This window comes from Eptatretus burgeri, chromosome 2 (genome assembly GCF_056783735.1).
Source record: "Eptatretus burgeri isolate ZD-2024b chromosome 2, Ebu_testis_v1, whole genome shotgun sequence".
NCBI lineage: Eukaryota > Metazoa > Chordata > Myxini > Myxiniformes > Myxinidae > Eptatretus > Eptatretus burgeri.
In genome coordinates this window covers 19,421,561-19,437,931 of record NC_140962.1, presented here as the reverse complement: position 1 = coordinate 19,437,931, position 16,371 = coordinate 19,421,561, and the positions used below count along the sequence as shown (strand labels likewise).

The following is a 16,371-nucleotide window of genomic DNA, read 5'->3' as shown; positions in this document are numbered from 1 at the left end:
CGTGATTTTGGTAGTTTTACCAGAAGGGGGTTGTTGGCGGACCTTGAGCGCCCTGTGGAAATGTGGTTGGGACAAATCGCAGAGAGAGCAGGGGGGCAAGGCTGGAGAGGAGTCGGTAGAAGACAGAAAGACCACCGACCAACCTGCGGTGATTGAGTGAGAGGCCCAAAGACTCAGCTTCATTGCGGGAGATGCCGATGATCTTAAAAGCCCTGGTTTCGACAGCGTGAAGTCGAGAAAGGTGGGAGGCAGGAGCACCAGCCCAGAGGGGAGAGCAGTACTCCATCAGGCTACGGACAAAAGCTTTGTAAGTAGTCAGGAGCTCAAGAGGGCCGAGGAAGGACTTTGCACGACGGAGGATTCCCAGTCGGCGACTGGCTTTGAGGCAAGGTTGGAAATGTGACTTTCCCAGGAAAGGTCATGGCAGATAGTGAGACCCAGAAGCTTGAAAGAAAAGACTTCTTCCAGAGGATTGTTGAGAAAGTGGATGGGGGGTTTTGTAAACGGTCCTTTCGAAGAGACATAGTGAGAGTGTGAGATTTGTGTGGATTGAAAGACATGTTCCACGTGTTGGACCAGTTTGTGATTTTATCCAGATCTGCAGTGAGCGAAGAAGCTGCTGCTTGCCGGTCTGAGGGATGACAGATGGTACGGCAGAGGGTGGAGTCATCGGCAAAGAGAAATAGAGGATTTTCCAGAGAGTCCGAGAGATCATTGATGAAAACCAGAAAAAGAACAGGGCCCAGAACGCTACCTTGAGGAACTCCAGCCTGCACAGGAAGAGGGGATGAAAGAACTCCATTTAGGGCCACACGTTGACTGCGACAGGAGAGGAAGTCTGCGAGCCATGAGTGGAGATGGCCTTGAATACCATGGGAAGAGAGTTTGGTGAGTAGGGCAGGGTGCCAGACTGTGTCAAAAGCACGTGATATGTCCAGGGATACGGCTCGGATTTCCTATCTGGCATTGAGGACCTCCATCCATTGATGGGAGAGCAGTAGCAGCATATCCAGGGTAGAGTGACCTGGTCTGAAACCAAATTGATGATTGGAAATCAAGCCATTGGAGAAGAGGAAGGATTTCATGTCTGAAGCAATGATGGATTCCATAACCTTGCTGATGATTGGGAGAAGGCTGATTGGTCTGTAGTTACAGGGATCTGTTTTTGCACCTTTTTTATGCAGGGCAGTGATGTTAGCAGATTTCCAAGCAGATGGCAGATGACCTTGGGAAAATGAGAGGGTGAATAGAACAGAGAGAGGGTGAGCAAGAGCAGAAGAGCAGGCTTTGAGGACACGTGGGCTGATGCCGTCTGGACCGGTTGCAGAATCTGACTCGAGGTTTGAAAGCAAGCTCTCCACCTTGTCAGGAGAAAAGGATACAGAGTCCAGGGACAGTTGGGTGCGACTGGGTAAAGTGGGTAGAGATAGTGATGGGTTTGGGACACAAGATTTAGCTGCAAACACCGAGTTTAGACATTCAGCTTTATCACGTGTGGAATCAGCAGTGCGACCATTTGAGGTAAGGGAGGGGATGGAGGGGGAACATACACCAGAAACAGATTTGATTAAACGCCACCAGGATTTTGAGGAGGGAGAGAGGTCTGAGAGTTCAGACTTGAGATGAGAAAGATGTTGTTTTCTGGCTCTCCTGAGGGTAGATACACACTTGTTCCGAGCTTTGTGGAAAGAACTGAGATTGCCCTCAGTTGGGTTTGCTTTCCATGAGGCAAAGGCAAGTTGTTTCAGGACAACTGCCTCGCCACAAGCTTCAGTAAACCAAGGGCGGGAGGAAGGGTAAGACAACTGAACACGAGAGGGGATAAATCTGTGCATGAGGGAGAGCAAGTTTCTTTGAAAGAATTCCCAGGATGAGTTGATGTTTGAGAAAGTAGTGATAGGAGACCAGTCTGTAAGTTTGATGGCTGCTCGGAGACCCTGCCAGTCGGCTTGAGTGAAATGCCAGACTCGACGGCGGTGAGGTGGTTCTCTGATGACAGCCAGAGAGATGTCCACTTTAACAAGGACGTGGTCAGAAGAACCAATTGGAGCGAAGGAAGAGCAGCAGATATTGTCAGGGAAATTTGTCAAAATCAGATCCAGAAGAGATGGAGTACCATTGGTTGAGATCCGGGTCGGGAAGTTGACCGATTGAGTCAGTCCCAATGAGTCACAGAAAGCTTTTGCTGACGTCCCATGGCAGGTGAGAGAGGTACCCACACCTAGCCAACTGGCGTGATGACAATTGAAGTCGCCACATAAGAGGAAGAGAGAGTTTGGATGAGAAGATAGAAGATGGTCCATGTTTTCGGAGAGTGAGGTGTAGATGGAGTCATCACTGTTCGGTGGACGGTACAGTACACATATAAACATGAGGTGGGAGTGGAGGGGAAGCCGAAGCCAGAGGTATTCCTGGGGGTGTGGGGGAGTGAGAGCAGTGCAGGGAGAGTGAGGAATAGAGTCTTTGATGAAGAGAGCAACACCTCCACCAGGACGAGGCTCAGGTCTGTCATACCGTAAGAGGGAGTAACCAGGGAGAGATACTTGGGAGTCAGACACGTCTTGGGAGAGGAAAGTTTCTGTTAGGCAGATAATGTCTGGTTTGTCAGTGGCAACCTGCATGGAAAGATCTGAAAGGTTTGAGCGAAGGCCCCGGATATTTGAGGTCCACACATTTAATGAAGAGGTAGGGGAGGAGGCTTTGGGTGCAGGAGGTGGAGGGGGCGGGGGAGGGTAGGACGAGGGACGAGGGGGGAGGTAAGGAGGGTTGCTGAAGGAGTGTGGGGTATTGCAGAATAGCGAGGGAGGGGGCCGAATGAGGAGGAGAAAAGGCTCTGTGGTGCTGGGAGAGAGGGGGGACAAGAGACAAGGAAGATGGCAGTTGAGGATTTGAGGAGGTGGAGTGAAGAGATGGAGGTGAGAGGGCAGTGGAGGGAGGCAGGTTGGTGGATGAGAGGGGGGCAACTTAGAGAAGGAAGAGTGAGGGGGATGAAAGGTGGGAGAAAGGTGAGGGGGAATTTTTGAAAGAGGTGAGAGGGAGGCTTGGAGGGAGAAGAGTGGGATGGTTGCTTTGAGAGTGAGAGTGAGGGGTGAGGGGGTGAGTTGGCACTGAAGTTGGAAAAAAGAATGGTTGATGGAAAGCGAGCATCCATGGCAAACTGTGGTTTTTAAAAGTTTTAGGTCAGAGATGCGATTTAACACAATTCTTGATGGATGCAATGAAGGCGAATTCAGAGCATGGAGAGAAGAAGCGCTGTAATAGTTGGATTTTTTAGGCAAGGAATGAAGGAGAGGTCGAAATGAGAGCAGTCTGTTAAAATAGCAGAAGAGAAGTGCATTGTGAAACAGTAAAGAGTACCACATGTGTGAGAGAGGAAGATGAAGCATTATAAGATCGTTTTTGTTGTTAATATTAATGTATGAGAGAGTTCAACAGATTAGGTCATGGAAGTGTAAAAAAAAAAGAAATCGAGGAAGACGAGGAGGAAGTTAAGAGGAAGAAGAAGTAGCAGAATCGGGAGAAGGTGAGCGTGTTGTTGTTATTGTTGGGTTTTTTTTTTTTTTTTTTTTTTTTTTTTTTTTTTTTTTTTTTGAGATAAGAAAGAGATTAGTTGGGAGAATGGGGGATGTTTGGAAAGTGGGGAGGATGAAAATTGAAGGTAATGGGGAGGATAGAAATTGAAGGTAATGGGGAGAAAAAACAAACAAACAAACAAAAAAAAACGATCGAACACCGAGTGGAACCGGTAGGCCTCAAACCTAGGACTAGGCCTCAAACACCAAGTAAGAACGTCGACAAAAATACTCACAAAATAGCACGATTTTTGAAACAAAACCGAACTAGGAACACACATTAACATGTAGGTGAGAAAATTAAACAGTTAAAACGGGACAAATAACAACCGGAACTTAACTTTGAGAATGTCAGCAGGGAGCCCCGAAGGAGACCTCTTGCCGCTCAAAACCGGAACCGGAAGTCAATTAACTTGTCCGATTAATATCAAACCTGGAAAAGGCACATCCTCAGGTCCCCAGCAATATACCTGGCAAGTTTCAATTAGATCGGATCAGTGGTTGGCGAGAAACAGCGGTCTCTCACACACACACACACACACACACACACACACACACACACACACACACACACACACACACACACACACACACACACACACACACACACACACACACACACACACACAGCTGGAATTATAGATAGATTCCAAAATGGCCACCAGAAATTCTGCGCAAAACACCGGAATGTCCATTCATTTCTTTGATCACCAGCATGCCTGACTTTACCCGGGGCATGAACTGGACGATTCACTACAGTAAGATATGGTTTGGGACAATAAAAAATTGCTGAAAAACATAACCAAAAAAAACAGCAATTAAAATAAAACAGTAAAACACAACATATTGTTGTGGAGCCGGGCGTCGGTTGCGAGCACGACCGCGAGGTGGAACAGTAGGGTCGACTACCGAACATCCAGAATCTAGATCATACCTTTCGGAAAACTCCGAAAGGAACGGGTCCCTTACAGGACCGTGAATTGTCAATAAATCAACCACGTGGGATAGGGTTATTTGCCAAACTTCAAAATACCTAGAGGCCCACGTGGCGAGCTACCGAGGATTCACACCCTCGACGGCACTCGTATGGGACGAACCGTGTGCGTGCTCGACTCGTGCGTAACCCAAGCGGATGGTTACCGAAGTCCCGTCGGTCCAAATGTCCAATTTGCCGCTTCCCAAATTTCCCAACACGCACCGTGTTAAACCAATGAAGAAAACACAAAAACGAGCTGATACATTTAACACATGGATATTTATTTCCAATAGGTGGGGAAGGAACACATAAGAGCAGAGTTAAACCGACTAAAGCAAGGCAAATAATGTACAGCGAAAAGCACTTAAACAATTCCTACTTACAGACGGGCCCACAGACAGACGCACACCCAAAATAAACGGACCCAAATGGTCTTTATTATCCCTTCGGCTCGGAGGGAAGTCGAGCTGAGGGACGAGAACGTGGCAGGCTACCTGGCCGTAAGCGCGCGGCTGGACGTCCACCCAGATGAGGGCAGAGAGCCAGACCACGCTAGCGACGAGATGAGGGCAGAGAGCCAGACCACGCCAGTGACGGGATGAGCCGAGAACCAGAGCACGCGTTCCAGGAGACTGGGCGCAGATCGATCGTTCTCTGTCTCATCGTCCCCTTTTCGGGCACGGTTCGCTCATCGCCCATTGGCCGCAAATGACGCCAAGTCCGCTGATTGGACCGGGGGGCGTGATGGCCGTCGCAGCGGACCGCCCCCCAAACAGGCAGAGGAATATTATCCTGCATGGGCTGTGCTCATTGGACAACCGCCAGGGAACTCGCTCGCATCTCCCTGATTGGGCAAGAGCGACGTCAGGTCCTTGTCAACTCCGCCCACATACGTGCTGACACGCACATAGGCAATGGCGTCGGTGTGAGGAAGCTAGGTGAAGGTGTGGTGTTGTAGTTATAAGAGGTGTAAAAATTAAAGAAAACCCTGACTATCAAAATAACTCCGCAGCGCATGAACATTTAATTACCCATTAAACAAGGGAAAGGGAGCCATCTATCCACATTTACTTCTCGAAATAACTGAGTTATAGGGACCTGAATGTCTGTGTGCACAAGGCTTCCAAATTCGTAACAATATCTTGTCCAGAGAACAGTATCTTGTGATCAGGAAATCCTGGAACCTGGAACTGGAAGTCCATGTTCTTGTGTTCAAGTATACAACTCAATTGAAATAAAATTAAAAATTGAAAGGCTATTGTAAAAAAAAAAAAAAAAATTCAGAAGTTTACCACTGTTGATGTAAAATGAGATTTTTTACACCATCTCATTTAACGTTACATTTGTTATTTGTGCCTGTTCTTTGTGTCCTTTATGACTTCCCTAAAAAGAGTAAGTTTCCTGTTCGGAATCTTAGAGCTTGCGTAGAGAACATACTCTTGTATGGATCAGAGACATGGAACATGAAGAAGGCCCTGCAGGACCGGCTTAATGGCACATATACTCGGCTTCTTATGAGAGGTCAGAACCACAGCTGGTGAAAACACAGAACAAAAGCAGAGATCTACGGAGACATACCACCCATTTCTACCATTGTAGCTCGTCGCAGAACACGTTTTGCTGGTCACTATTTCCACACCAAAGACCAAATTATATCTGACGTGATCTGCTTGAGATTGCCTTGCCCAACCAGAGGAAGGAGGTCACTGAACTACATCGACTGCGTAGCAAGGGATATCCAGCATGACATAGTGGACATGCAGACACTGATGATGGACAAAGACTCATTGTGAACTCTATCTCCAATGCTTCCGCTGAGTAGTAGTTCCTGTTCGGAATGATTTTCAAATGTTTTGGACTGCCAGACAGGTAGATAAACTAAAACAACGACCTTACTCCTTTGTGCACATTTACACACTCGGAACGAGACTCCGTACAATATGCCAAATTTAGAGCCAAAGCATTCCTAAACTGCAGGGTTGTGTTCCAACATATATAATTTAATTGAAATTAAGTAATTCCTCGATCATAGACTGCATAGTTGCCAACACTGAGAGAAGATAAAGCGATGGGATGGAAAGGATCTGTGGTGCGTTGCAGCAAAGTGGCTAGGGGGGAGGGATGTCCCCCCTCCCCGCGGTGAGAAAAATTTGTACCTTTCGCCTCAAATTTGTACATTCTATGACTTTATTTTATGCAAAAATTTAAGCAGAATTATCATGTTTTCGTGATGAATTTGCACCAGAAGGCCAACAAAAAACTCATCACACCATGAAAATCTCTCAAAAACTTTTATGAGACATTATTTGGTGAAAGCAGAATTTTCATTACCAGTGTGTGCCAGTACGTGTGTGGCCATACGTGCAAAAAAAAAAAAACCCTTTAAACAAACACAGGCCGTTCCTTCGCTCTTGTAAACGACGACTGGAGTGGGGCTTTGTGTTCATCTATAAATGCGCATAAGAAATCGAGAAATTATTATAATATAGCAAGTTATCACTATCCAGAAGTCCGTACGTTGAACCTGTAATGGGGAACGTGCTCTAACTTGGCCATAACTTGGGAACCGCTTGTCTGATTAATTTCAAACCTTTTGAAAGGCAAACAAACAGAGATTGCTGGAATTATAGATAGATAGAAGATAGATACTATGGGTGCAAAACGCCAAGCAACGTGTCCTGTCATTGCTAACTAAGGCGCCCTTTCCCCATCGGCCACGCCTACGCAGCAACGTGTCCTGTCATTGGTTTGGTAAATAAATGGCCATAACTTGGAAACCACTTGTCTGATTAATATCAAACCTTGAAAAGGCACATACTCAGGTCCCCAGCACTATACCTGGCAAGTTTCAATTAGATCGGACCAATGGTTGTCGAGAAATAACGGTCACAGACACACACAGACACACAGAGATTGCTGGAATTATAGATTGACTAGTGCATGCACGTACTTGCGTGCCCGTACGTGTGGCCGTACATGCAAAAAAAAAAAAAACACTTTCTAACAACCACACAGGCCGTTTCCTTCGCTCTCGCGTGCCCGTACATGCAAAAAAATATATATTTCAAACAAACACACAGGCTGTTCCTTCGCCCTCGAAAACGACGACTGGATTGGGGCATTGTGTTTATCTATAAATACGCATAACAAATCGAGAAATTATTAGAATACAGTAAGTCATCACTATCCGGAAGTTGTGAGTGCCCGTACGGAATGTTCACATGCATTCCACGAATTATCGCTTGCATGGAAGTAACAACTGCTGTGATACTTACACACAGAGAGTTCATTAAAATCCAAATTAAAATCAAGTTTACCTCCCTGTCTTTGCTTGCCATGACAATCGCTGCCATTGACCATTGCCATGGTAACTAAGGCACCGATCCCCATCGTAACCGGCACGGCATGTGACGTCATCGTCGGCTGGCCGCGCACCGGCCTACGCAGCCATGCCTACGCAGCAACGTGTCCTGTGATTGGTAACTTAATGGCACATCGGCCACGCCTACGCAGCAACGTGTCCTTTAAAAAAAAAATAATAATAATAATAAACTTTCAAACCACTTGCCAGAAACAAACACACAGGCCGTTCCTTCACTCTCGCGTGCCCGTATGTGCATGCCCATACGTGCAAACCCCCCAAAAAAACAAACAAACAAAAAAAACTTTCAAACCGCGAGCCAGAAACAAACACACAGGCCGTTCCTTCGCTCTGGTAAACGACGACTGGATTGGGGCATTGTGTTTATCTATAAATGCGCATAAGAAATCGAGAAATTATTAGAATACATAAAGTCAACACTATCCGGAAGTAGTGCATGCCCGTACGGAATATTCACATGCATTCCACGAATCATCGCTTGCATTGAAGTAACAACTGCTGTGATACACACACAGAGTTAATTAAAATCCAAATTAAAATCAAGTTTACCTCCCCATCTTTGCAGGCCATGACATTCGCTGCCATTGACCACTGCCACTCCTACGCCACGGTGAGGCGACAGGGTAGGATTTGTAGGAGACCAGAAAGTACAGTGTCATTAGGTATTCCATGTTCAAATTGTTTTTAAAAAAAAAAGTTTGCAAAGCATACCACCAAAATGAGATGTATTTCGTTGGCAAGCATGTTGAGTAGAGCTGAATTCCTTAACTCTTCCAAAGGCCACACCGTTTTGACACTTGGAAACAAAAAAAGTTATGCACTTTTTTTGATAAATTATTTTCGGAACAATTTTTCTTCAATAAATAGATAATAATAAAAATTGTCTCCATGTACACACCTTTATCTCGTTGGCACCACTTCATAAACAACATTGCTGAGGAAACGGCGCTTCTTTGTTTCCTCGTCCAGGGCAAGAATGCGGAGGCTGCTGGATCTGACAACATTTTAATGTCCTCACTGTCCAGAAGTTCACATATCGCAGTCAGAATTATTCGCAATTTAGTTTTAATGGCCAATTATTCAATTAGCACCAATGTGTTTTGCCTTTTCGCAATGTCATCACAAGGAAAAACACAGAGAAAAGAGAAAATAATAATAATAATAAAAAATAACGTACATGCAAAAAAAAAAAAAAAAAACTTTCAAACAAACACACAATCCGTTCCTTCGCTCTCGTAAACGACGACTGGATTGGGGCATTGTCTTTAAGAAAATCGAGAAAGAAAAAATCGAGAAAGAAATAATACAGTAAGTCGTCACTATCCGGAAGTCCGAAAGTTAAGTCCTCACTGTCCGGAAGTTCGCATATCGCAGTGACAATTATTCGCAATTTAGTTTTAATGGCCAATTATTCAATGAGCGCCAACGTATTTTGCCTTTTCGCAACGTCATCGCAAGGAAAAACACAAAGAGAAGAGAAGAGAAAAAAAACGTACGTGCAAAAAAAAAACATTTTTTTAAAACAATGACAGAGGTCGTTCCTTCGCTCTCGTAAACGACGACTGGATTGGGGCATTGTGTTTATCAATAAATGCGAATAAAAAATCGAGAAATTATGAGAATACACCAAGTCATCACGATCCCGAAGTCCGTACGTTGTAACCCGTAATGGGGAATGCGGCTGAGGTTCTCCTCCCCATCGGCCACGCAGCAAAGTGTCTTGTCATTGGTTGGTAAATATATGGCCGCAGCAACGTGTCTTGTCATTGGTTGGTAAATAAATGGCCATAACTTGGGAGGCACTTCTCCGATTAATATCAAACCTTGAAAAGGCACATCCACAGGCCCCCAGGAATATACCTGGCAAGTTTCAATTATATCGGACCAGTGGTTGGCGAGAAACAGCGGTCACACACACTCACACACACGCACACGCACACGCACACACACACACACACACACACACACGCACACGCACACACGCACACACGCGCGGACACACACATTGCTGGAATCTATATTAACTAGTACGTGCCCGTATAAAAAAATTAAAAAATAAAAATAATAATAATAATAATAAATAAATAAACCACACAGGCCGTTTCTTCGCTCTCACGTGCCCGGACGTGCGTGACCCGGAAGTTCGATATTATTCGCAATTTATTTTTAATACCCAACTATTCAATTAGCGCCAACGTATTTTACCTTTTCGCAATGTCGTGGCAAGGAAAAACAAAAAGAGAAGAGAAGAGAGAAAAAATTTACTTCCTGGTTCGGAGCATACCAGAACTCTGATGTTCCCGAAATTTATACACCGTCTAATATGAAAACGATCATAACTTGGGCCATTGTGTTTATCTATAAATGCGCATAAGAAATCGAGAAATTATTAGAATACACGAGGTCATCACTCTCCGGAAGCCCGTACGATGTAACCCGTAATGGGGAACGCGGCTGAGCTTCCCTTCCCCATCGGCCACGCCCACACAACAACGTGTCTTCCCATTGGTTTGGTAAATAAATGGCCATAACTTGGGAAGTACTTGTCCGATTAATATCAAACCTTGAAAAGGCACATCCTAAGGTCCCCAGCAATATATCTGGCAAGTTTCAATTAGATCGGACCAGAGGTTGTCGAGAAACAGCGGCCACAGACACACACACACACACGCACGCACGCACGCACGCACGCACGCACGCACACACACACACACACACACACACAGACACATACACACAGAGATTGCTGGAATTATAGATAGATATTTTGGCATGCCCCTTTCTTTGTTCCACCATCAGATTTTTGTTACTGCATGAAATGAAACAAGATTTGGCACATATACTCATGATATTATTGTCTTCCTTAAGAGGCCCCTCAAAATTCTTTTTGATGCATTTTCACAAACTCCAACGGATTCCATTCAAATTCGGTACAATTATGGCTTTTGGTCCAACTTAGGTCATTGGCTATAAATTATTTCCATAACACTTCCGATATTCGAAAAAAATCGATAAATCGATATCCCTTATGGGATTTTCCATTCAAATCCACTCAAGTTTAAGGCCTACGGGGGACGCAAATTTCCACTTTGCCCCGGGCGCTGTTTACCTCCGCTACGCCAAGCTGTTAGGGTTAGGGTTAGGGTTTGGGTTAGTGTTAGGGTTAGCTACCCTAACACTAACCCTAACAGCTAACCCTAACCCTAACAGCTAACCCTAACCATAACCGCTAACCCTAACTGCTAACCCTAACCCTAACCCGAACTGCAACCCTAACCGCTAACCCTAACCGCTAACAGATATTCAGGAAATTTGCAAGAAAGCCCGGGCAACACTGGGCTTTATTGCTAGCCTGAGCAACGCCGGGCATTACTACTAGTTATAGATAGATTATAATTGGGCAATAACATTGGTAGGCCAACTATGTACACAAAAAGCGGTAGAGTTGGCCACAATGAGACTGTCGGTTGTAAACAGACAGACTGATACACAGAGTGAACTTATTGCTACAATAAACTTGTAGTGGTATTAACATCATTCATTCAGCGTTTGCAACAAATAAATTTCTGATTGCTTCCCACAAGGCATTGCAAGCATGGGGCGCACAATTTAGATGTTTTATCCTCTGTCTGCAGTTTAAGCTCAACTACTCAAATTTTGATTATTCACTACAACTATATTATAATAAGAGTGACGAAATATGATGAATCCAATGTAAATAAAATAAATTCTAAACAAATCAGTCACCATTATTGTTAGAGAGGGTTCGCCGTTGTGGGTATATAAGTAATTCAGAATCCTTTCTTGAGTGTACTCGCTTCGGCAGTACATATGCAAAAATTGGAACGATACAGAGAAGATTAGCATGGCCCCTTAAGTTTCCATCGCGAGACATAGCCCCCCTTCTTCTGTGGCGTGCTGAACTTGTCGCACAGGTGGATGCAGACAGCCTCGACCACTTGGCTTCTTGAAGGGCTGGAGGCAGGGGACCCAGCAGACAGGAAACACCTGCAAAAAGTACCCCCCAAAAAAGAATAAATATGCATGTGGAAATAATGTGTATGACGACATCAGTTGCATCAAATGTATAAATGCATTGTCTATATATCGGTGCCTTTGTTTACTCACACGCAATACAAGTAAAGTAAACGTACCAGTATTGGCCGTTTGTCGTAGTCAATTAAGGCCTCATACAACTCCTTGATGCTGGCTGCTTGGGTGGACGAGATGGCCAGACCTGAAAGGCCAATCAAAGCCTGGGCAAGACGATCGACTTTATCCCATCCGGGAATGCCACGCGAGTCGACACTGATGTCTTCTTCGTCATCGGATTCGACCTCAGAACTCTGTAAACAGATAATGCAAAGCAATACTACTGAATATGCAGTTAAATAATGCAAAGCACTGCAAAGCAAAAATAATTATTGATTTACCATGTATACTTTTACAAAAAAATCACTATTGTTTTTATACACTGATCTATTTCAGTGAACATGAGTAAATTAAATTAACTGTCTGTCTACTGGTTCTGATATATTATAATCTTATTACATCATTTAGTAATAACACTATTACTATTATATGGCATGTAACTAACCTCGCTCTCATCATCGGGCGGAGAAACAGGAGCAGCGGGCAGAAGCTCTTCTTCTTCCAACGACGGAACTGGCTCATTCAACTGCTCATCTGCCATGTCTTCAAAGCCTTCATCTATCTCGGTATCCAGGTCTTCTGCTTTGGGCAGAGTGAACCCACTTTGTCTGTATAAGTACTCTACCCCAATGTCCTCCCCAGTGTAGGTTGACGGAACCATGGCCACGCTCAGTGCTGGCTTGTTGAGCACGGCCTGGCTTAGGGAGTTTACTCGTTGAATCAACCGCACATCGTAAGTCCTCAACACTTTTTCAGTGTTCAGCTGGCTCAAAGCTGCTGAGGAGCGCAGATAGTTCCAACGAGTGATGCCGTCAAGGAGGTATGCCTGAAAGTTCACCGCACTTGCCGAGGTACCCGGAATGAATTTGGCGAGGTGGCTGTGAAAACATTCAAGGGAGGTCAACCCCCGCGCACACCTGAAGACTGGGAGGGTGTGTGTCCCCTTCGTCAGCTCCCCTGTTACGGTGTATAGCTGCAGTCCTGTGAAATATACAGAAAAAAAGACACGATTGAAAGAAATAAAAACACTAAATTTAACAAGAAATTTTCTATTCTGCTGCTGATGAAAAAAAAAGAAAAATAAACTTGAGTTAAGAGCTTACCTGGAATATCCTGAATGCAGGCTAAGTGTTTCTTCTGCTCCTTCCATATGTCTGTTATCTCTGACTTCAGAACAGGAACACCCAGCGCATCCGACACACCAGCCAGGCCTAAGATGAGGGCCTCGATGTCCTCAGCCGTCTTCAACACTCCCTTGGTCCGCCTCCTACAGTGACTGAAAGCAGAATTGTGCAAAGTTCAACCATTAACATCACTTCTAGTTTGTGACAATTTTGATCAATATTGCACATACATCGACTACGGCTACTGGAAAAACGCAGGTGCAAATAACTGTTTTTTTTTAGTACGTTTTTTTCAAGTGCTGTTTACCTCTCCAACTCCTTCCGGGTGATGGCCTTCAACGCTGAGCTGTCTGAAGGGTTCGGGACACCCGCCTTCCGCAGTTCCGACTTCTTGGCCTCCTGTCAGTTAACAGATGTCTATATTAAAAATACACACACTAAACAGAAAAAAAAACAGCTTGAAAAATTCAGTTCATCTACAAAAGTTTGACTACTCTTGTAATGTGACACAGGAAGGAAGGAAAACATTTCACATACCTTTAAGTTGTCCAAGTCCGACTTGTCCCACTCAAATATGGTGCTGGACAGGCGGGCCATAAACACGCCATACAGTGGGTGGCTCTATGAGGTGCAGCCAAGGGCCAGTCGCCTCATAAAATGCCATATGTCGAGGCGGATTTCTAGATGCTCCCAATCAGAGAACAGAAGCTGAAACATGCAAGGCAGTAAATACATGCTAAATGCTCTCTGACAAATATATATATTTTTTTGAACAGAAATATGCATGGGTTACAATGTTGGTTATTTTTTATATTTATTTATTTATTTATTTCATGCCCTCATTTAAATTAAAAGTACCTTGTACTTGGAAGGTCCGCTGTGGGAGCAACACTCTCGATCCGTGTAGAGGCACCGAGGGGGGTCCTGGTTGGCCGTCTTATACCTGGACACCAGTCCCTCGGCCATGGGCTTGAGGCTGTCCATTCCCTCTGATGTGGTGAGGACAGACATCAACACCTCGCCCCTCTCATTACCCACATTTGTCGCCCACTGCGCACTTCTACACGCTTCTCCCTGTAGTTTTTTACACACCTGTAAAGCAGAAGAGTGTAAAAATATCAACCCTAACAGAAAAATGCACCTAAAACATTTCTAAAAGAAATAAATAGGAGAAAAACTTCATAAATTATAAATAATTATTAATAACAATCATCAATACTGGTATTGATGGGTAATTACATTTTGGCATATTGTTATAACTGTACCGGTATATAAAATACACAAACAATTTCATAAAAACAGCTTGAAACAGTCAAGTAATTATAACGACCTTCTTCGTTGAGTCTATCTTCAACACGTTTCCAAACGTGGAGGTGATCAGCGCCTTCAGCGTGTCGAACCGGTTGAAGACGTCCCTGACATAGCATGCCAGGAACCACTTTGGGTTGGGTGGAGGCTTGAACTGCGGAACATCCTCACAGCTCGGGACATCCAGGTTCATCCATGCAAATTCGTGAAGCGTTCCATATTTTACCAATTTTTTTTAATTTTATAAACCTCACCGATTAACCAGAGATGAACCACACAACAATGTAAACAGGCAGTCCACAGAGTGGCCACAATTTCTTGTCATCCCTCTCTGTTTGACGCAATAAAGAAGCTATGCGGAACACCATAGCAGGCAATGTGGAAGAAGTGTATCAAAAAGTTCAAAAATATCAAAATCTTCCAAATAATTCCAGCTTTAGGGCTGGCAATCAGCAAATTAGCCCTTGAATTGCTAAAAAAATTACCTTGTCGTGTAACTAATTTGCATATTTATACTTGTTCAAAGCAGACTTCTCTCTTCTTCTTATTCAGATGAATGGAAACTGAACCATATTTGTATGTTTGTGAGCATTATTCAATATTTGCATGTGAAAATTGAGTATTTTTTGAATAACAGTTAATCCCCACCAGGATTTGAACCTGGGACTCTCATTAGGTAAGAAAAAAGCCGTAATCGCTAAGGAAATTAGCGAGAATCAAGCGGATTGATAAGAAGATGCAACTTTGAACAACAACAACAACAACAACAACAACAACAACAACAACAACAACAACAACAACACCATGTTAAAAGCTAACCTAATTTTCTCCGATACATTTTGTTTTCTCCAATAGATTTTCTCCGATAGATTTTCTCCGAAAATTTCTTCGAATCAAATGGAGAAATCAGGTATGTATGAATGGCGCCCTGTGATTGGTCAAAGCTGTAGACGGTCCTTCAGTGCATACACTCTCTGATTGGTCAATCGCACTATAGCTATAGTGGTCTATAGTGCAATGGGGCTCGACGATTGGTTCAAACCACTATAGATTTTACAAAGATCAGCCTCCTCTCACAAGGGTGACATGCAAATTCGTGAAGCGTTCCATATTTTACCAATTTTTTTTTTACTTTATAAACTTCACCGATTAACCAGAGATGAACTACACAATAATGTAAACAAGCAGTGTCGATAATATTCGTCCCAAGAGGCTTGAAGTCGATGCACTTCGACACAGTTGTAAAATGTAACCAAACATCTTCCATCGAATTTAACCACAAAGTTAATTCTGTACTTCGAATTATGGATTACGAGTGCGGGCCCGTACGTGCGTAAAACAACAACCACACAGGCCGTTTCCAGACCCACCTTGAGAGTGATCCGATGTGGAGGCACATGCTCACGTCACCAGTGTCAATTGTGACGTCATATCAAACGAAGAAGTGACGTCAATCGTGCAAAAAAAATAAAAGAATTGTGACGTCAATCGTGACGGCATAGCACCGTGTCCTGTCATTGGTTGGTAAATAACACACCAACACACCACCGTGTCCTGTCACAACACACCACCTCAACACAACACACTACCTCAACACAACACACTACCTCAACACAACACACTACTTCAACACAACACACCACTTCAACACAACACACCACTTCAACACAACACACCACTTCAACACAACACACCACGTCAACACAACACACTACTTCAACACAACACACTACCTCAACACAACACACTACTTCAACACAACACACTATTTAAACACAACACACCACTTCAACACAACACACCAATTCAACACAACGCACCACTTCAACACACCACACTACCACAACACAACACACT

The 16,371-nt window shown here is 44.1% G+C and overlaps 1 protein-coding gene and 1 non-coding gene across 2 annotated transcripts in view; one reads left to right on the top strand and one right to left on the bottom strand.

The window, feature by feature from the left end:
- Positions 1-15,292, bottom strand: part of LOC147031528 (uncharacterized) — a 100,920-nt gene extending 85,628 nt beyond the window's left edge. Inside the window, exons 1-11 of the mRNA XM_085849731.1 lie at positions 14,537-15,292; positions 14,065-14,298; positions 13,744-13,914; positions 13,514-13,605; positions 13,186-13,358; positions 12,528-13,063; positions 12,059-12,276; positions 11,855-11,938; positions 8,829-8,847; positions 8,642-8,726; positions 8,480-8,530 (exon numbers count right to left, since the gene is read on the bottom strand). Coding sequence (XP_085705857.1) covers positions 8,480-8,530; positions 8,642-8,726; positions 8,829-8,847; positions 11,855-11,938; positions 12,059-12,276; positions 12,528-13,063; positions 13,186-13,358; positions 13,514-13,605; positions 13,744-13,803 — 1,318 coding nt within the window. The 5' untranslated portion in view covers positions 13,804-13,914; positions 14,065-14,298; positions 14,537-15,292. The remainder of the gene's footprint in view (positions 1-8,479; positions 8,531-8,641; positions 8,727-8,828; positions 8,848-11,854; positions 11,939-12,058; positions 12,277-12,527; positions 13,064-13,185; positions 13,359-13,513; positions 13,606-13,743; positions 13,915-14,064; positions 14,299-14,536) is intronic.
- Positions 11,741-11,838, top strand: LOC147031529 (U6 spliceosomal RNA). The gene has a single exon (XR_015055626.1). It is a non-coding gene; the product is annotated as a U6 spliceosomal RNA (small nuclear RNA).
- Positions 15,293-16,371: the final 1,079 nt, after the last annotated feature.